The 21,980-nt window shown below is 39.4% G+C and overlaps 1 protein-coding gene across 1 annotated transcript in view; it reads left to right on the top strand.

Annotated features, from left to right (window-relative positions):
• LOC145980545 (acid phosphatase type 7) overlaps positions 1-21,980 on the top strand; it is a 62,519-nt gene that overhangs the window by 13,729 nt on the left and 26,810 nt on the right. Inside the window, exons 5-7 of the mRNA XM_083113563.1 lie at positions 10,493-10,590; positions 13,804-13,981; positions 20,510-20,652. Of these exons, the coding sequence (XP_082969689.1) occupies positions 10,493-10,590; positions 13,804-13,981; positions 20,510-20,652 (419 nt within the window). The remainder of the gene's footprint in view (positions 1-10,492; positions 10,591-13,803; positions 13,982-20,509; positions 20,653-21,980) is intronic.

Below are 21,980 nucleotides of genomic sequence, written 5' to 3'. Positions count from 1 at the left end.
ATACTATAACTGGCATTAATTCTAAATCTGAGGGTGCAGGACAAAAACCAAGTTCAGATTCGTCTTCAGCAGCTCGAAAAAAATTTTCACTGTCGGCCAGTGTTATCATTCATCCTCGTTGTCGCGATTAGTCAAAAGTGGCGTAAAAGCGACGTTAAATAAGAAAAAATAAAGTTTTGTCTGTATAAGAAAATTCTCAAAAGGATTTCTTTTTTAATCACTGTCAATACAAGTAATTGTGGAACAACTTCTACTTCAACAAATTCTTCTAACGCTGGCGCCTTTCCTTTCCGGTATAATCAACGGGTCCCAGGTTCGGATTTGGTGAGATGTAAAAGTGGATGTAAAAGAAAAACAGTTGTTTCATCCTTGCATTTGTCTTGGAATCTTGTGTCTGCCCATAATCTTCTCAATATTACATCCTCTCGTATCTTTACGGCATATTTTGTGACCCTCCCAGGAAATTTTTTATGCATCCACCTATGCTTGCAGTCAGTCTATTTCGTATCTCCTTTGTCTACAATTATTTTTGTAGGATACCGTACATAAGCAGTACGGATTTCGTGAGAATACGTAAAGAATAGAATATGCAGCTTATCGTGCAATCAAAACAAAAAGGATTCGCACATTTTGTAGAAACCCTTTCCCAATGGAAAGACGTAACGGTTTCCAAAAAGAGGAAATGTTTCTGGTTGTATCACCTAATCACTGGGATCTGTTGTATCGTAAATAAACACACCGTTGTCATTCCGAAAAATTGACCTTGACCACTCTCAAGTGAAGTGACAAACATTTGGAGCTCGCTCCTACCGAGGGACGGAAGAACCAGAGTGGTATCCCTCCCTCAGGCAATTTCTAGGCTTCAGACCAGCAAGGTTTTCGACGACCCATGAATTTGCGGACAAAATTGTTCGCGTGACGACTGCGCAGTTTTAAATTATCTACATTGCAGGAAGTAATATAAATACATATTTACATTTATCTATATTGTTTTTGTTATTCTCGCCAAATTTTCAAGTTAATTGCTCGCCTTGTCTTTCTTTTCCCTGACCTGATAGAGACAATCTTCTCTATTTTTTGGCGATTGTGTTGGTTGACAGCACTCGACGAACGTTTAGCTAGCAGAAGCTGCCCAACTCAAATATCCCTCCGCCTCCTGGAAGTTCCAGGAGTAATGGTAGGTGGCAGCACAATATGCTGCGAAAAAAATACGCTGCAGACTTTGAATATTATAGTAATTGCATAATAATACGCGAAGTTCCCAGTGACAAGTATACATCAATCGCAGCATAAATGTTTCCTCTAGTGAACTATTATGTTGGATTTATAATATTCTTCTTGTGAAATAAGAAAATTAAGTGGAAAGGCATGTCAGCTGCATTTTGTCAGTTTTTATTATTTTGCTCTCAATATAATTATAAAATTTATGCTTCGAGGTATTAGAACACAGGGGATGGTTACGAAGAACAAGGCCCTACAAGCAGATGGTCGAAGTTCCATTTCAGAGCAACGCAATTATGGTAACAATTTACCATGTAAATGAATGGGACGAATTTTCAAGATGGCGGCCGTAGTCCATCCCGTTAAAGCAAAACTCTTATTTGTTGATATGGTATAGTAGCAATGGAGTAACTATTATGCATAAACTTTTATAAATGTTCTGAACAACTTTAGCTTGTTACAATGTTCAAGTATAGTTACCTGTAAGAGAAGCTCATTTGGCATTGGTGTAACTGTATCATGGTACTGACTAGTTATTTGTGGTTTGGAGAAAATATGACTAATGATATTGTTAAGTTGGGCCCAAAATCAATTTGCTATAAAAACCTCATATAAAATCTCAGCTCTAGAGTTCCATTGCAAAAGCACTATTTGTTTAAAGGTAGTTGAACCTTCAATGCATATATGCTTTTACTCTTTAATCCTTTCGGGGCGGGGCCTATAGATGTCAAAAGTAACTCAAGGACGGACGATGAATATTTTGTCAAAGAAATGTTTTGGTAATAAAAGTTTAATAAACAGGAAACCGAATTAAAAATACACACAGAATCTTTTTGGGTTTAATCTCCAAGCTTTAACTTCACATCTGCCATCATTGCAGAGTAGACATGTCATTCTCACGTCGCCTGGTTGAAAGACACAACAAAAGCACATGTGGTTTTCAAGGCTTTAAAAGTTAAAAGGGACACCGGCTCTAAATTGGTAAACAACCTTCAGTTCTACGCAGTAAATTTAGCTGTGGAAGGAGGAAATGGACTAGAGCTTTCTTTGTCCTGTGGTTTCTATGCAGCACCAGGGCAGCTAGGGATTGGAGGGAGAGGGGAGGAAGCCTTTGTCCCACAGTTCTTTCAGCAGCTGTGCAGGCTACGGGGTAGGGGAGAGCAAGAGGAGGGGGGAAAGCATGGGTGAAAAGGCAGGGAGTTTCGCTCAAGAATTCGTTCTGATTTTTTTCGGGCCATGAAAGTAATTGCTTGAACGTGAACGTTGTCGCGAGGAAAGAGTCTTGTCTGGTGGTATCTCTTGGGCCAGGAGAAATTCTTGACTTGTTGGAGGAGGCATTTGACACGGGGGTGAAACAGAGGTTGAAGATATGCAGGATGGTTCAGAGGATGATATAGAGGGTGATCGAGAAGAACCATACGAGAAAGGGAGATGAAGAAGAATTAGAAGAAGATAGTGCAGTGCAGTGTGAAGAAGTGAAATGATAGACCTCGGAGGGGGCCAAATGTTGTGACTTTCACAGGACAGCCAGGTGTAAGAGTTCGTGCCCTTGCGAACAATCCAACTCCTCTACAAGCTTTCAGTTCTCTATTCACCAGTGATATGTTTGATATTCTGGTAGATGAGACGAATAGATTTTATGTATGAACAATATCTGCAGAGAGACCCTAAAAAAAAAAAACTAGTTTCTGTTAGTAAATGATATAAGTTTTTTTGCGATTATTCTGTCAATGGGGCATTGCAGAAAGGATGTTTTGAAGGATTTTTGGGAGAAGGATGGAAGCAACTACACTCCTTGGTATGGACAGGTGATGGTGTGGGACCGGTTTCTCCACATTTTCCATTTCCTACATTTTGAGGACAACTTGAAACCTCCGGACAAAACAGCTCCAAATTATGACCGAATGTGGAAGATAAGGCACGTTTTTGAAATACTCAACAACAATTTCTGTACTTGTTACAACCCTAAAGAACATCTTGCCATAGATAAGGTAATGGTTTTATTCAAGGGGAGGGCAATATTTAGACAATATTCCCAAGAAACTGAAGAGATTTGGTATTAAAATCTTCCAGGTTTGTGATTTCCTTGGATATACATACAATATGGAGGTGTATTTAGGTAAAAAGGGTCCTGGGGCAGTGAGTAAAGATGTCACCCACGTTGTGGTAGTGAATCTGGCAAAAAAGGAGGGAAATGCTGGACATAAACTGTACATGCACAACTATTTCAGTTCACCTCGTCTACGAGGGCCACTATTTATATTTTGAGCCTTGGCAACATTGATTGAAGTTAGGCGCGATTTGACGTTTGCACGGAATCGTCTGGCATTTTTTACCATAACGTACTTCAAAAGTTTTGTCAATAGCTTGATTTGTGTTGTTTATGTTGCCTTGGAGATTGCGCAACAACAATCAAATTGAATTAACTCGTGAACATTTTCATGCGATGATTTTTTTACAATTTTCGACGTGGATTATCAAGACAAGAGTGCATCGATCAACTTACTTCCACATTTGGCGATGAAGCCCCATCCTTTGCCACTGTGAAACGCTGGTATAACAAATTTAATCGTGACCGCCATTCACTCACCGACGAGATTCGCGAAGGTCGTCCAAAATCAGTTGTTGTTCAAGAAAACATTGATGCTGTGCAAAACCTAATACTGCAAGATCGTCATGTGACATACTGTGAGATTGAGGCAACCATAGGCATTAGTTCCACCAGCATATATAAAATATTACATGATCATTTAGCTGTGAGAAAGGTATGTTCTCGTTGGATCCCACACAATTTGACAAAAACTCAAAAAGACGCTCGCATCAGTTGGTGCAAACAAATGCTCAACAAATACAATCGTGGTGCTTCAAAAGACGTATATAAGATTGTAACAGGTGACGAATCATGGATATATGCATATGAGCCGGAACGTAAACAGCAGTCGACTGTATGGGTGTTTCAAGATGAACTCAATCCAACAAAAGTTGTTCGCGCTCGAAGCACATCGAATCAAATGGTCGCCTGTTTTTTTCGGGAAAACTGGTCATGTGGCAACTGTGCCTTTAGAGGAATGTAGAACGGTCAACTCTGAATGGTACACAACAGTTTGTTTGCCAGATGTCTTCGGTCAAATACGGAAAACAAACAAACGCCGTCGGATCATTCTTCATCAAGACAATGCTAGCTGTCACACATCTCGTCTAACAACCGACTTTATGAACAGTCAAAAAATCGAATTGATGGGTCATCCACCGTAAAGTCCTGATTTGGCACCCAATGACTTCTTCTTCTTGTTCCCGAATGTCAACAATAAATTGCGTGGACAAGGATTTTCGTCGGCGGAAGACGCCGTTCATGCGTTCAAAAACCATATTATGGAGGTGTCTCAAGAAGATTGGAAAAACTGCTTTGACAAATGGTTCGAACGAATGCAAAAGTGTATTGACCATAAAGGAGAATACTTCGAAAAACAATAAAGCAGGTTTGAATGCCAAATTCCTGTTTTTTCATTGTTAGGCTCAAAATATAAATAGTGACCCTCGTATACAATGAATTGTACCAACATGGAATTCAACGTTGCGGAACTGTTAGGGCTTGTCGACGTGGTATGCCACCCGATTTTGCTCCTAAGAAACTGAAACTCAAGAAAGGTGACATTGCAGTGCACGTGAAGGGTGATCTTACAGCAGTGTGCTGGAAGGATAAGAGGGAAGTGTATGTCCTCACCCATCCGCATCTTGGAGCTGGAAATTTTATTGATGAACATGGTAATTGCCCGAAGCCTCTGATCATTGAAGACTGCAATAAGCATGTCGGGTATGCTGATAAGGCTGATCAGATGGCAAACAGCTACAACGTTTGGAGGAAAAGTAAAAACTGGACGAACATGTTCCTTCATCTACTTGATGCCTCAGTAGTAAACACACTTATCCTGCTGCGTCATTTCCAGCCAAATGTGCACAGGAAATTCAGGTATGAACTCATTGCATCACTGGATCAACTTTTGCCAGGCCTCTGCGGGACCCTCATCAGTTCTCCAAACTCCTGTCTCCAGTCGATCTTCCAACCCTGCAGCCAGTGTTCGATATTCACCATCCCAGTCAAACCACTGGCGAAGGTGCAAAGTCTGCTTCTCGCAAAAGAAAAGAAAGGATGCCAAATTTGTGTGTGAGGTGTGTAAAGTCCCGTTGTGTGCGTACCCATGCACGAAACTACCACAAGAAACAATAATCAAGATCAAGATGTTGTTTCCAGTAGGGAAGAGGCAGATGTACCGGATGAAGGTAAATAAATAATCTTGATTTTGAGTTCTTTTTTCTTTTTTTTATATATAAATTTTACTATTTGTACTATCGTATTCGCCTTTATATAACTTGGGGCAATCAGCGACTAGCGGCAGTTTGCCCTGGTGGATGGGCGCATTCCTGATGACGTCTCTGCAGCCAGTTGTGTTGAAAATTCTCCTTGATTTTGAGTTTTTTTCTTTTTTTATTTACTATTTGTATTATTGTTTTGATACTACGTATTCACCTTTGTGTAACTTGGGGCAATCGGCATCTAGTCGCGGTTTGCTCAGATCGATTGGCGCTAGCGGATGGGAGCTAGCCAAATTTGGAAAAAAAAATTCTAAAGAAAGAAAATTTGGAAATTCCCCTGTCCGTTGCTTCCGAAAATAGGTACACGTCGACATGTTTACCTTACAAAATGAAAGGCTTGGAAATTCTGAATAAAACGAGCCCTCATTTGCATGTTTCATGTTATTACGTTTTTAACAAAACATGTACATTTTGCTTCAAATGAGCCCCGTCCTTGGGGGATTTCCATGCGTGATGAATATTTCGTCTACTGGCATGAAGGGTTAAATGGTGATTTTGTGACAATTGATTCTCGTTGGCAAATGCATCTGATTGAGACATAGATGGGATATTTTAAGAAGTGCTCAGAAATTTAACTTGTTTAACATTATTCAGCTTTTCCTGTAAAAAGCTTAATCCTATTTTATTCTAGGGATGGAGTGATATGAAGTTTTTGACAACTGATAAAGTACTGATATAAATTTATCAATACCCCAGGTGCAGTTGGCCCTATAGCACACAGGATCAGTGAACCCCCAGTAATATACGATAATCACCTCAAGAATGAACAATAAACAATGTCTTTACCTTTTCACATTATTTTGCTAACATTTTTACACAATAAGTCATGTATTTGTGTCCGTAACATGGCGAACTCTTTTGCTGAGACGGAGAAACCGCAAATTGGCCGCCCTAGTGCAGACCCTCGGTTGAACCTCCACAGGACAGCTCGTGCCATTGTGAAAGATTCGTGCGGGGGCAGAATCTTGAGGAGGGAATAAGGGAAAATACATGGAAGAGGATTCGAACAGGTGTTCTCGATTTACCAACCAGGTTAAATTGGAGTTAACTTCCAACGTTTCGAGCACATACATTGCTCTCATCATCAGGGATTATAGAAATGGAGACCAGTGTGGGGTTAAATAAATGACAATTATGTTGCGGGATTTGGATTCTGTCTTCTTATTCACTCGCTCTGGGTCCTGTTGTTCTTATTGGCTGCAGCTTTGTTTTTACAGAGGAGTGAATTCCAGGCATGACTGAGCTGGGGTACCCTGTTGAGATTGGTACTTTCCCGTGATATGGCTATGGCTTCTTTTACTCGTCAGTCCCAGTACTCGGCACATTTGGCTGTTATTTTTATGTCAGAAAATAAAACCCTGTGTCCCTCTGTGATGCTGTGTTCTGCAAGTCCTTACTTTTCAGGTTGGAATAATCTGATGTTGCGCTGCTGTTCATTGTGTCGTTAATCAATGGTGGAAGAGGATATTGCAGAACTCGTATCTCCGACCAACGGTCATGCGCAGTTCGTTCTTTCGCAGAAGCCACAGCACAAGGCTCCATTCTCGCTGCTTCCTCCCTTCCCTCCCTTCCAGTGTTGCCCTGTGGGGTTCAGGCTTGAAGCGCACGCATTGCATATTCAATCTTCTCTTTGTGTCATTTTTGCACCGAACGTCTTGGAATAAATGCATGATTGTGGCAGAGATGGATGAGTAGAAACGAATAAAAGCTGGAATTAAATGTGATAAATTAAAATAAAAGAGATGCATTACCAAAATTGCTCGTGCCCTCATTCAGAGGTTTTTCCTTAAAGGTGGAAACACTTTGGGTTCATGTTCGCGAAAGAGAAATAATGGCGCGAAGATGTGACTCGCTGTCAGTCGGTGTCAAACTGTCAATGTCTCAAGTTTGTTAGTTTTTGAAGTGCTTGGATACTTGTTGGAAAGTATTAAATGCTGCTGCGAGTGAAGCGAGGGATGGGCTTTACGTAGGTTACGCTTACGTCATTTAATGCAGTGTGGACGTTGTTGTCTGCATAGGTAAGAAATGACCGCTAGAAATGCACATAATTATTGTAAACAAACTTCCTTGTCTGCTGAAAGAAAACGTGTTCTGGTCGACCAGCCCCAAATTTGAACAAAGCTGTCGCGTATCGATGAAAGGGTCTCAGGTTCGATTTCTAGTATGCACCATGTGCCATTAGTTGCCATTTACCTTTAATAAATGTAGGACCAGTTCTGATTAGTGAACATGGACGTCCGGAAGGGGAAAATGGGGGCCACCCCCCTCCTGGAAAATGAATGTCAACCAAAAAATATATATTACATGCATATAATTTAATTTCAGTCACAGTAATTTATGGTAATTATTATATAAGCATTGCAATAACTTCAGACTGAATTAGTGTTTTTTGCCCCTCCTTGAAAAAAATATCTTCCTTGCCCCTACCTGAGGACGCCCATGATTTTCCAATAAAATCCCACATTTTTTTATAAAAGCACAATTTATTGTAGTTTCAGCCCTAAATGTATTCACACCCCTACTTTGAAACCTTATTCTCCCAGATGAAAAAAAATCTGGACAAACCTTTTAAGCCCTCACCCATTCCTTTTGTTTGGCGAAGAAAGTCTATTTACGGAAATTGAATATGTGTCACATGACTTCAGTGAACCCCCAGGTAAATAATGCCTGCAATACCCATATCCAATATTATACCATTCTCATAAAATTATAAATGCCCTTGAAGAACATTATACCATATGTAACTAGTTGAATACAGTAGATTCTGGCATAGAAAAATAAATTTGCATATTTAGAACATTTGCTGTACAAAACCAGAGCGTATGAATTAGTTCATTATGTTGCTTAAAAATATGTCGAGATGACAAAATTTTGCACAAAGTTCAGCTTATTTATAGGTATACTAGCTGATTGCCTGGCATTGCCTGGGTATTTATTTATCCCAATCTTCTATTAGACAGGAATATAATGAATTCTAACTATAGTGTAAAATGAACTTGGAGTTGAACGGCATTGGAGTGTCACTATTCATCTCAGCAGCCTCGAAAACAATGGATTCCACACTAATATTGGTTGTTTTACATGTCACCCCCTTCCCATCCCCACCCCTAGGGGTGGCAGGGGTGTCTTGGATGAACAGCATTGGGAGTGTCACTATTTATCTTAGCGACCCCGACAACTATGGATTCCACACTAATATTAGTATGGATTCCACACTAATATCGGTCATTTTTTGATTATTTTTATGTCACCCCTTTCCCACCCCCACCCCTAGGAGTGCCAGGGGTGTCTTGGAGTTGAACGCTTGGAGTTGAACGGCATTGGGAGAGTCACTCTTCATCTTAGCAACCCAGAAAACTATGGATTCCACACTAATATCGGTTGTTTTACATGTCACCCCCACCCCCACCTGGGTGCCAGGGGTGTGTTGGAGTTGAGCAGCATTGGGAGTGTCACTATTCATCTTAGCAACCCCGACAGCTATGGATTCCAAACTAATATCAGTCGTTTTTGATTATTTTTACATGTCACCCCCTCCTACCCCAACCCCTAGGGGTGCTAGGGGTGTATTACCCCCACAGTATTTCTTTCCAGATTGTAAAGCCCCTATCACACGGAACTGGATTTCTAGTAGGAATGCCCTAGTTGGTGCTGAACTAACTTTCTAGGTAGCAATCATGGCCACCTGGCTTACTGCTTGACTGGTTTGGAGGAATAGGATTGGATTGATTTGGTGTTTTAAGTCCACTTTATGCACAGTAAGGCTAATTGGGACTGGACCTACAGTTTAAAGTGGGATCCGAACCACTTGTGCCTCCACCAGGTATCAAACCCAGGATCCCTTGATTACAAGGCGACGACGCTACCAATGCACCATCGGGGAGGACATGTTCTAATTGCTACTTGCTTTCCTCGACTGGATTCTGTGGAACAGCCAATCAGAGCAAAGTTTCGCCATGTGAAGATAATCTGTGTGTGCAAAGAAGCGTTTTTGTCTGTGGTTTGCATGTGTTACTCCAGCAATGTATAACGTATACAGCATGAAAGGCGCGTTGAGTTACACTATCTATGCTGAGTGCACGGTGTTTACATTTGAAACAACTAAAATATTCTTCCATACGTGCACAGTAAACGTTGTAAAGTATGTATTTAAGCAGCGCCATTGTTTTGTACCTAATAACGTTTTATACGAAACGTTATTCCTCTCGGTTGAGTAGTTTTTGGCTTTTAAAAATGTGTAGTGATACATTGTTTACATCTCATGCGGCCACCATTACAACTTCCCTCGTATGGGAACAAAAGTCTATCGACAAGTACGCTGATAAGTATCGTGTGAGTCGAAAAGTAGCAAATTGGTAGCCAGTCCAGCGCCAACTGGGGCATACCTACTGGAAATCCAGTTCCATGTGATGCGGGCTTAAGTCATACGTGTACCAAGTTTGGTTGAAATCGCTCCAGGCATTCGAGAGTTATGCCGGAACAAACACACCCATATACATTTTTATATAGATAGATTAGATTGGTAAAATTATTGGCAGTTATACCAATACGCTAATATTTGTTCACATTGGTTGATACCAATAGAATGCTAATTAAATTATCCCATTTCTAATGATTGTGAGTACCTTTAAATGTGAAATGAAATGCATATTATGAACACAAATGCAAGGGATTAAATGTAGCTCCTTATTTTAGTTCTAAGCTACGTGGAGGGATTGATGTGCTGCTGTTGGTGAAATATAGCATAACAATCTTGCAATGTACCAAGGTGAAAACCTTTTATAAGATTCGTTTTTTATCATTGCATTTAACCTAGAGAAGCAGCAGATGGTCTAAAATAACCAAAATATTTATATAGTGTTTTATTATTATATATGTTTATGTTTGGTTTCTGTAGGACAATGCTCGGGTTGGAGATGAGTTCATGAGGCAGGTGGAGGCCATAGCAGCTTACGTTCCGTACATGACATGCCCAGGAAATCATGAGCAAATGTAGTAAGTTAATTTATACTAGGTAAACTCATACAGGGTGACCATAACATTTGGAATCAAAGGAAGAACTGTTGACCAGCACATTTCCTTAATGCAAAACATTCTCCACATACACTCCATCAGCCTCGATACCCTTCTTCAAATGTTTCCTTGTGTTCTCTTCAAAATGTGAGGATCCAGATCAGCCATTGCAGTGGCTATCCTTTCATGGTGATAATCCAGATCCTGTATTTTCACACCATGCACCTCAGATTTCAATTTTCCCCAAATGGCGAAGTCCTTTCTACAGATCCACTTCTCTCAATTCAGCATCCAGTCAGTCGCATGTGCTTTCTACAATTGGTTCCACACTTTATGGCCACCCTGTATTAAAAAATGTACTTACAAGTAGCTGGTCTCTACATCTTCTTCTGTTCAATGTTTTGAATCACTTTCCAGATCATTACTTGTGAAATTAAAACATTAAAAAAAGGCAAAGAGGATGAAAGAATAAGCAGAATCATGCTGAATGTCAATTTGACTGGCCATGGTATGAGATCCTGTCAGTGGTATTGTGGAATGGTGAAATTGTAGAGATATTTTATAACAAAAAATATTGTTTTCTGTGACTTACAGGCCGTAAGTTACAGCAACTATTATTACGAGCGAGAATTGAAAAGTCTTTGTGCCTAATTTTTTTCTAGCTTGTTATAAGTGTTATTACAAAAGCGAGATATACGAGCGATGCAGTAGGCTTTTCTTGGAACGGCCCTATTGTAACTTCAGATTTCTTCCACGGCACGGCACCCTTATCAGTTGGCAAAGATGGCCGGAGTAAAGTTCACGCCATATGAGCAGCGAAGTGTTATTAGTTTTTTATGGTGCAAGGGACAAACAGCCACAGATATCCACAGTGAAATAGAGCCAGTGTGTGGGGACAAGTGCCATAGGAAATGCCAAATTCAGTGGCAATGTCCTTCAGATGAACATGTCGATCAGCTTTCACCATTTCATCAACATGGGTGGTGATGTCCGGTGTCAGCGAGGAATGAGGTTGGCCTGATCGCTCATTGTCCTCCACATTTTCCCATCCATTTTCAAACTCCTTGCACCACCACTGCACACTTCGCACTCAAACACTTGTCCCCATACACTGGCTCCATTTTCCTGTGGATATCTGTGGCTATTTGTCCTTTGCACCATAAAAAAACTAATAACACTTCGCTGCTCATATGTTGTGAACTTCCTGAGCACTCCGGCCATCTTTGCCGACTGATAACGGCACCCTGCCGTTGAAGAAATCTGAAGTTACAATAGGGCCGTTCCAAGAAAAGCCTGCTGCATCGCTCGTATATCTCGCTTTTGTAATAACACTTATACAAGCTAGAAAAAAATTAGGTGCAAAGACTTTTCGATTCTCCCTCGTATTTGAAGTAGGGTTACATTTACGCTTAATAAACTACAAAAAACAGCTTTATGTCCTACATGAATTAATGTTATGTGTATTTACAGTTATGCAAATTGCATATAGATATACAGAATAGGGAAATTATAAATGCATGTAATTAAAAGAACATAAGAAGTAGTAGTTGTAATAATAATAATATAATAATAATAATAGTAACAGCAACAATTAAATAAAATCCAATAATAATAGCAATAAGAATAATGAAAGTTTGTGTGACTGCCTGCCCTGAGAAAAAAATCTGCAGGTGCCCTTGCGGATATATGTTACAGATATCCCTTGAATGGTTCATTAGCCTCCTTAATGTATGTAAATAGATAACTGCTTTGAAAAAGAAATTGTATATTTACATATTTACTTTACAAAAGCAGGGCATATGAATTATACAGGATGTTCCCGTGACCTTGAATCAAACTGACAGTGTGAATGGAGAATGGCCCAAGTACCAATTGGAGATCAGGAACCTCGGTCCAGAAACATGTCATTATAAGGTTATAAGCCAAAACTGGTTGGGGCTGCCTATGACAGTGCAATAAGACAACTGAAAGATGTGGCTTGTAGGTTTAATATGGATGTTACTACAGTGTATAGTAGCACTGTACAACGAAAAACGTTACAGTAGGTGTTCAAAATGGTGGCCCCAGTGTCAACAGCATCGCAGAAAGCTCTGTCGCATCTGTTCTAACATCCATGGAGTCGTTCTGGCAATATTGCGGCAAGAATTCTTGCCAGGAGAAGATACAAGGGGTGTCCCTCGCCTCCACACCCAATTGTCAGATACAGTACCTATATGTGCCCTGCCCCTAAAATTTTCTATTTTTGGTCCACCATTTTAGGAATGTTCAATGATCTATGCAGAGGCGCAACCACAAATTTTTGTCTGGGGGGGAGGGCAAGTACCAGGATAAACGTACCAATAATAATAATACTAGTGGTAGTAGTAGTATCAAAAGATGTTATTATCCTCATAAATTACGCAAAAAGGGGGTAGAAGTCCGTGCTAAAGCATTTGTTTGGAACAAATGATTTGAAATAATTTTTCAGCACGTTCAATTTTACATTAGCTAATAATGGAAAACAAGCAGACAAACTGTATTTTTGAATGGCAGAAAATGAATGATAAATGCATTCCATGCATTCCGAAGACAATTCTTTTTGGACATATAGCATGTATAACTTTCATGTACAAGATATGTTTTACACATATGCTACAAGCTAACACTAAATTGTGTACGTATTCAAAGTTGATTTGATTTTTTAGATCCAATTTTTGCAACTGAAAACAATATTGATTTAATAGGGTGCAATGATTTCACGGGGTGCCATGGCATTTTCTCTTTTACAACTGTTTTCATTTAGATCGCTTGGCATCCATGGCCGACTCCTGCTGGCCCCTAGCTACTGCTCTAATGAAGATTGAGAAACGTAGACATTGCGAGCGAAGCGAGCAAGAAAAGTTTATGAAATGTATTTTTATTTGCATAAAATTTGAAATCGAGGGGGCAATTGCTCCTCTGTGCCCCCCCCCCCCTGCAGGTGCCATGGCCATCAACGTTTGTCCCCCTACAATTGACTTCTGTCGAAGATTGGGGGGGAGGGCAGCAATATCCCCCCCCCCCCTTGTGGTTGTGCCACTGGACCTATGTACTATTTGAGCCTGTACTTTTTCAAACATGTGCATCCACCTAACTTTAAGTTGTGCAACTATTACATTATATGTATTGTTTGTTGTGCATATGTGTAAAACTTAATGATCTTCTTCTTCCCATTAGCAACTTCAGTAACTACAGAGCAAGGTTTGCCATGCCTGGTCCATATGATAGCATGATGTACAGTTTCAACATGGGACCAATCCATTTCATTGCTATTTCCACAGAATATTATTACTTTTTGAATTATGGAATTAAGGAGCTTGTCAAGCAGTATGAATGGTTGGAAAATGATTTAAAGGTAAGAAGATGGAAAGATTAATAGTGCATTCACCCAGTGGCGTTCGCAAGGGGGGGTTGGTGTGGGTTTTAATCCCCCCCCCCCTTTGGCCCAGTGTTCCTTAAAAGAATAATACAAAAACAGAAACATATGTCAAAATTAGGGCCAACTACCAAAAAAAGTGTGCGTAACCCCTCCCTTTGCAAAATCCTGGTCACGCCACTGCATTCACCTAACTACAACAAATATATTTTGGTTGTTCTACAGCTTAAGTGTGACAAGGGCTCAAATTTTCAGATTAAATAGTGTTGTAAAGTTTAGAAAAAGTCCTAAAAATTTTGTAACAAAAAATAAATTTGGGTTGTAAGGTGTGACCCTTTTTGAAGACATCCACATGTTAACCTCACTTCCACATATTATACCCAGGACTGCATTTTGCAGACTAACTCAGAGAAATAAAGAAAGATCTTTGATTTGGATAGGTACTTCTTCGCACACTAAATATGATATTTTGACTAAAGAATATCATGTGACTCTTTGAACATAATTATATTTGCACTACACTTTCATGGGACCACTATCGCTTCCTCGTACTCATTTGAGTTTCCCATCCTCGAGGATATGCAATCTAATATCATCTTAATGTGACAATAATTGTAGACACCCGTGTGCAAAATATACGGCTTGGTAGTTTCATCCCACAATCATCCATTTCATTCTCATATATCACTGTTTTTTGGTAAGCTAGACTAAACTATATTTTAACATGCAGCTGATGTTCACTTAAGTTTCAATTTCACTACAGCTTTCGCTTCACGATCCACAGGCAAATTATGGTTACATGTGTACTACAAGCCTTCAAGGGTAAACTGTTTGATTTGCCTGTTCGAGCATTATTCATCGGGCTGTCAGTTCTGTACGCTATCTAGTCGTCTTGTGCAGTAGCAGTGGTAGCATCGTCACCTTGTGATCAAGGGGTTCTGGGTTCGATACCCGGTGGAGGCACATAGTGGTTCGGATTGTTACAAACAGTATTTGTTTGTTGTTTCTTTTTTTTGTTTTGTGTACAACTCTGTATGCTTGGGTTTCTTCCATGGTTCAGTGTAGTTTAAATGAGCCAATAAGATTTGAACTTTCAGCCCTCCCCCTTGCGACGAGGGAGGAAGTATAAATATGGCCTCTGACAGAGGACAGGCCAGAGAGTGTTTATGAACCGGAAAGCAGAAAAGAGAGTGATCTTCGGTCTTCAGTGGCCTCCCGTGAGAAAGAGCATCCTGAGGCAGTTCCGCCGATGCTAGCTTCCACTTGGCAGTTCTGCCGTGGGGCTCAAGTTAGGGGAATGTAAATAATGTAAATTAGAGAATTATTGGAAGAATCCGAGCCTTGTTTTGTTAAATTGTAAATAAATGTATAAAGCCCATTTCTGCGAGTTTTCAGCAATCACCCTGCAACATTAATTCAGTAAGTTGTTGCCTGTGATTGATTCTTTGGTTCCGAGCGCTCTGGTGAGGAACGGGATGGGAACCCAGGATTAACGAGCCTATATAGTTGTTTATTTGGGTTTTTCCTGCCAGAAGCGGCAGTGTTGTGGAACAGGATCCCACTCTAAACTGTAGGTATAGTCCTGATTAGCCTTACTGTGCATAAAGTGGGCTTAGAACACCAATTCAATCAATCAATTAATCAAACCTCTCCCTGCAGCACACTATTTCATACAATAAAATGTTTTGTTTTTTATAATTGATTTTTCAGTTCCACAGCAGTAAGGTTGATGACTTTCACCATATGGATGTTAAATGTTTGTAATACTCATTCATAGTTACTGGCATTTAAAAAACAGAAATTGCTCTTCAATTCTCAGACGATAGCATTGTTAGTGCTTCCATAATTTCCTCAGAAAGGTTTTATTGTCTCACGTTAACTATAATTTTGTTTGGCACAAGAAACGGTTTGACACCAATTGATTTGACATACCCACAAGATATACTACATAAGCTCTACCTGGTCTCTGACACAAACTTTTTTGGTCCAGTGATGGAAGTGAGAAGTTTACGAAGTGTTACTAGGTATAAAATAATCAATGCACTGTTTATATTTGTTTAGTGAATAATGATGTTCATTATTGTTCGGCCTCCCTGATGGTGCAGTGGTAGCATCGTCGCCTTGTAATCAAGGGGTTCCGGGTTCAATACCTGGTTGAGGCACATAGTGGTTTGGATCTCACTTTAAACTGTAGGTTCAGTCTCGATTAGCCTTACTGTCCATAAGTGAACTTAAAACACCAAATCAATCATTATTGTTGTTTTTTAACTACCTTGTAAGATATTTTTTGAATTTTTCTTGCACTCCTTATGTTAATTTCAGTGTTATTCAGACAAAACAGTCAAACTTGCATTATTACATAGTTCTGAAACATGAAAAACCTATTCATGATGGATGCAGTAAATGCAGTTTAAGTATTTCATACATACGTGAAGTTTCCTGTTTCCATGTTGGAATTTGGACATTTTTTTGTTTTTTTTATTAATTTCGAAGGCTCACTATATCACCCAAATATCTCACAAACTTTATTTTTCTTAACTTAGCTTTTTGCTGTTATCATTCAAACAAAAAGTTAATTTCTCTGTGTATAATATGAATCATGCTTGATATAATCATACTTGTTGAAAAGATGAGTCATCTTCTTTCACAAAACTTTCAGCAACTCTAAATTTCAATTTTCATGTTTGAGATGATTGGTGCAAGTGCTGTCCGTAAATATAACATACATCAGATATACACAGTGCGGCAATTTGAAATCGGGACTGATGCTATAAAAAATAAACAAGCGTTCACAGAAACTTACTTACCTGGGATCATTCAAAGTATGACCCTCCTGCATCCATACATTGTTGCGCTCTGCCATTCCAGTTCGTGGAAGGATTACTGGAATTCGTTTTGTGTAATGCTGTTTGAAATCATTGTCGTGGCCTTCTTGATTGTTGGTACATCATCAAAATAGGAACATTTCAGTGCAGCTCTCAGTTTAGAAAATGGAAAATAATTGCACAGCCAGATCCGGTGCATAGGCTAGGTGTAACAACACAGATTGCTTTTCAGGTCAAAAAGTCATTCACAATCACAGCCTTGTGACTTGGAGAATTGTCATGAAGCAAACGCCAGCTGCCATCAACCCAATACTTGAGCCTCACACGTGTTATTCTTTGTACAAACGTTTCAGTATCTCAAGATAAAATCCAGCAGTAACAGTCTGTCTGTAATTTCGATCTTCAGTAATGATTGTCCTCACTTTCTCAAAAAAATGCTGTGTTCTCACCGTCCTTGCTGCACCTGGATGTTCGTCATCTTCAATTGACTTCCACCCTCCACTGTGCCATTCGAATACATGCCTATGGGATAAACAATTGTCCCTATACACTTGGTGCAACATCTGAAATGTTTCCTTAGCAGTCTTACCCAGGTGTGCACAAATCATGATGTTTGGTTTTTGTTCCACGTTGAAATCACGATGCACTTTCACGACATGTGCCCACACTCAACAGTGCCACATGCAACAATGTCGCTCAAGATCCATGATCTCTGCATCGGTTATTCGTGAGATACCCCTCATTTGCTTGCACTGTGGTGCCACCTACCAAGAAAAGAAAATCTGTCTTAATTTCAAATTGCCGCACTGTGTATTCAGACAGATTTATGTATGTAACATTCACACCTCAAGGTCTGTCTATGTGTATGCAGTTACAAGATACAAGAACCCTGTTTAGTTTAGTTAATTATCTTACCTTGTAACCAAGGTGTCCTGGGTTTGATATCCGGTGGAGGCACTTGAAACTTTAGGTTCAGATCGGATTTGCCTATATGTGCATACAATAGACTTAAAACAAAAATCAGAACTCTTAGTTTTATTGAAGATTAGACACACACAGGAGATGTACTGGTAATTTTTTGCTAGATTTATTTTTCACATTTATAAAAAGGAAAGAATTTAATTACATTTTTATTGTCATGAAATAAAAAACAATGGTGATGAAATACTGATACCACATTAGGGTTATTAGGTGGCTGCGGTGGCTCAGTTGGTAACGCATCTGACTACCGTGCTAAAGGTCCCGGGTTCGATCCCCGGCCGGTTCAAATCCGGGAACTTTTCTAACGATGGAAGCGGCCCCGGCGCCCACCCAGCATCGAATAACATGGGTACCTTGGGGAAACCCTTGGGGGTAAAGGCAGTCAGGGGCGTGATGCTGATCACATCACCCCCACTCATGACCGGATCAACAAAGTGTAGGGCGTTACCCCCACACCCCCTATACGCCTTCATGGCATGGTGATGCACAGGGGAGCACTTTACCTTTTTCTTTAGCTTTACACTAGGGTTATTAATATCAGAATATACCAGTTGGAATTTAATCAGCAGTAGTTTTTAAGAGTCCGGGTGTCTCATGGAGTATTCAAAGATGCTGCATGACACTTGCACAGTGTCTTAATATCCTGAAAATTATGCAAAAGTAAATTTTTTTCAGTATTTTTCTTCCCAACAACTTTGTAAAGTGAAATGGATTTTGTGATTAAATGATATTCTGATGTGAAATTATGGATATTTTAAAGTCAATCTCTTGGAGATAAAGAAAAAGCCTATACTGTAGATAAATTGTTTTTGTGTTATGTTTACCAATTTCACAAGACTTCAATGAGTCCAATGCAAATTGTATAACATGGCAATTTCACTATAAAATTGAACGATGGCACATTTTAATTTGTAACTCAAAAATAACCAAAATATCACTTACCATGTTTTACACCCGAGCCCTTCATTTAATTCCGGTGTATACGTGGATCGTACCGAAAGTAATGTAAAAGTTGTCATAATCTCTTTATTAACTGATGTAGATCATTCAAATTGCACATGTAGTTGGAGTAACTCTTCCTCTATACAAACCAGCTACTCAACATAGTCTCCATTTATAGCCTTGCATTTATGCCATCGTTGAACCCAACTCTAGAATCCTCTTTGGAAAAAGTCTGATGTGCACTGTCCGACATCCACTTCTTCACAGCCACTTTCACCTCGACTGTGTCATCAAATCGTTGTCCCCGAAGACTGTCCTTCATGGGACCACCAAGTAGAAGGCTGAGGGTGCCAGATCTGGCTGTATGGTGGATTGCCTGATTTGTTGCCAAAGAGGTGTGTGGTCGTGCATTGTCATGGTGAATGTGAATAGCCTTCAGATTCTTGTGCAGTCTCTTCCTCCTAATGGCTTCTCTAAGCTTATGGAGTGTCTCAATGTACAGCTCGCTGTTGATGGTACGGCCGCATTCCAGGAAATCAAGGAGAATGACGTGCAGTCAACTCATCCACTCGCTGACGATTCATGTCAGTGGTCGCAGTTGATGGTCTCCCACTGCGCAGTTTGTCTTCAATGCTTGTTTCCCCTTCTGTAAACTTCTTCATCCACATGTGTACATTGCTCTTGTCAATGGTGTCATCTCCGTACACATTCTGTAGCCTTCTGTGGATGTCTGACATTGCACACCAGATTTTTTTCAAACAGGATTCTAGAGTTGGGTTCAACAATAGTGCAAATGCATCGCTCTAAAAGGAGACTATGTTGAGTAGCTGGTTTGTATAGAGGAAGAGTCACTCCAACTATATGTGCAATTTGAATGATCTGCATCAATTAATAAAGAGGTTATGACCAGTTTTGCATTACTTTCGGTACGGCCCTCGTATTTATACTTTACATTATTAAAATTTTCAGTGTTGTTATTGGTGGGAATCTCCTAAGAGTATCAGAAGATATGCAATTATTGGTACAGCCACTTATTTATGGTGAATAAAAGATCAAGATTTTGGTGCAAAAACTGGGTACATTTCGGGATCAAAAGCACTATGTAAAGGTGTTAAAATGGTGAATATAAACCTAAATTTGATTTTAAAAACTACACTTATTGCACAAACTAAAGATTTTCCTTCCAATAATACATTTATGTAGTTATCACAGTATTAAGTTTATTCCAGTGTAAAGGAATCCATGTTTGCTTCTCAAATATTTACAGCAAAATTAATCAGTTTTCCATAATTTGCATGATTCACAGGATAATTCAGACTTCAGAAAGTGTCACTTCAGTTTAAAAAAACTTAAATTTCGTGTTTAAGAGTTTATTTCACATTTTGCAGTTCATTTTGCATCATTTCGTGACAAAATATGGTAGGAAAATACACCTCATGCTTTTCAAAAACATGAATAATGAACATTATAGCATGTTATTTCAAATTTTGTCTTTCCGTCAAAAACAAAAGATGATGCCTCTTATTATTGGCTCAACCCTAATTACGGATGGAATGATGACGAAATTTTTGTGGAAACCAATAAACTACTAATATACAATTAACTGACACTGATAGTTTATTGATCGAATATCAAGTTGAAAATGCTCCTTGAAAAGCATGGAATCTCCTTAATTAACACGTGTAAGCAGCTGACTCCATTGAGTTTTACCTCTAAAAAATAATTCCTTCCTATTATTATCAGTATTTTATTTTTGCAGGAAGCTAGTAAACCTGAGAACCGAGCTTGGAGACCCTGGATTATAACATATGGCCACCGACCTATGTATTGTAGTGATTTGCATCGTGATGATTGCAGAAATCATGAAACTTTAGTTCGAGTTGGTGTACCTTTTCTCCATTGGTGAGTGACAACAGTTTTCACACAAAGGCATTTAGAAATTCTCCTATTGTGCCATGTATACATTTGAATATTTTTTAATTAGGATTGTCAGTGTGGCAGAAAATCAGTGGCTGTTTGGCACATTTTAATGGTTCTGAGTTTGAAAAATATCAAATGAAACGTGAGAAATATACACTTGCGTTATTGTGTTAGAGGTATAAGGTTAAAGTAGTTTGTCTCTGTATATAATAGGTTAGTAGTGGGGTTTACGGGGGGGACAGGACAACTTATAAGTGTAGAAAAGGCGAGGCTATTTGATTGAACAATCTGATTTGCTTACACTTAAAACAAAGCCAAAAGGGGCCTATACCCCAATTTTTCAGGTGTGATATGCTCTGATTTTTAAGAAATTCTGAATTTCTAGTGTAGAAAAGGCGAGGGCTCAACAGATAGATTTACCCATATTTAAAACAATGGCAAGAGGGGCTTAAACCCCAATTCTTCAGGTGTGGAGGTTCGGGTTTAAGTCCTCATAAAATGTGAAGCCTCCCCTGATGGCAAAATGATAATATTGTTGTCTTGTAAACAAAAGGCTCGGGGTTCGAGTCCTGACAGATTGAAAACGTGTGGCAAAATAATATGTCCACAAGTGAGATTTTGAGAATAATTACTGCTAGTTGATAGCCCCCAGATCTTAAACCCCCCTCCCTCCTCTGCTCAGACAGATTCGGCCATGTGTGTAAAAGCTATATCTGTGTGATTGTTGTTTATAAACTTGTCAAAAATATGGCTTTTTTGCAATATTTCTATGCTCTATAACTTACAGATCTAATTTAATATACAAATTTGAGCTGTTGTTTGTTTTTTTCCAATCTCTGATCAATTCCATTGCTTAGGGTAAGCAATTATAGCTCGGAAATGCATGAATCTATCAAAAGACTAATGTTTTGCCTTCATGTCTTGCGTGCCGGCAAGAGATAAAATCTACACGCTAGAAGGGGGAACATTAATGATTTTTCTGTATGATTCACTGAAGGGGGCATTAATCTTTCTGTGCGACAGGGGAAAAAGTGTAACAAATTCCTAGTCATGCAAGACAACATGTAAAAGTGTAACAAAGATTATTGAGATAAAGATACATATTTTCACACAGTGGCAATGAACTGTACCCCCCTCGTGCTGAAAGCAATTCTATTCTGATAATATGAGCCTAGGCAAAGACTTAGAAAATATTACGGCAGTTCAAAATCCAATTTTGTCTGCATTAAGGTCTCAGAACCCAGTAAAATGTGGGCATATTCCATATTGAGAAGTGTTAATATTGTTGCATTGTAATCGGGGGCTTTGGG

This window comes from Lepisma saccharinum, chromosome 28 (genome assembly GCF_977018435.1).
Source record: "Lepisma saccharinum chromosome 28, izLepSacc3.1, whole genome shotgun sequence".
NCBI classification, from domain to species: Eukaryota; Metazoa; Arthropoda; class Insecta; order Zygentoma; family Lepismatidae; genus Lepisma; species Lepisma saccharinum.
The sequence above is the reverse complement of the archived record's forward strand: the minus strand, read 5'-3'. Positions and strand labels throughout refer to the sequence as shown.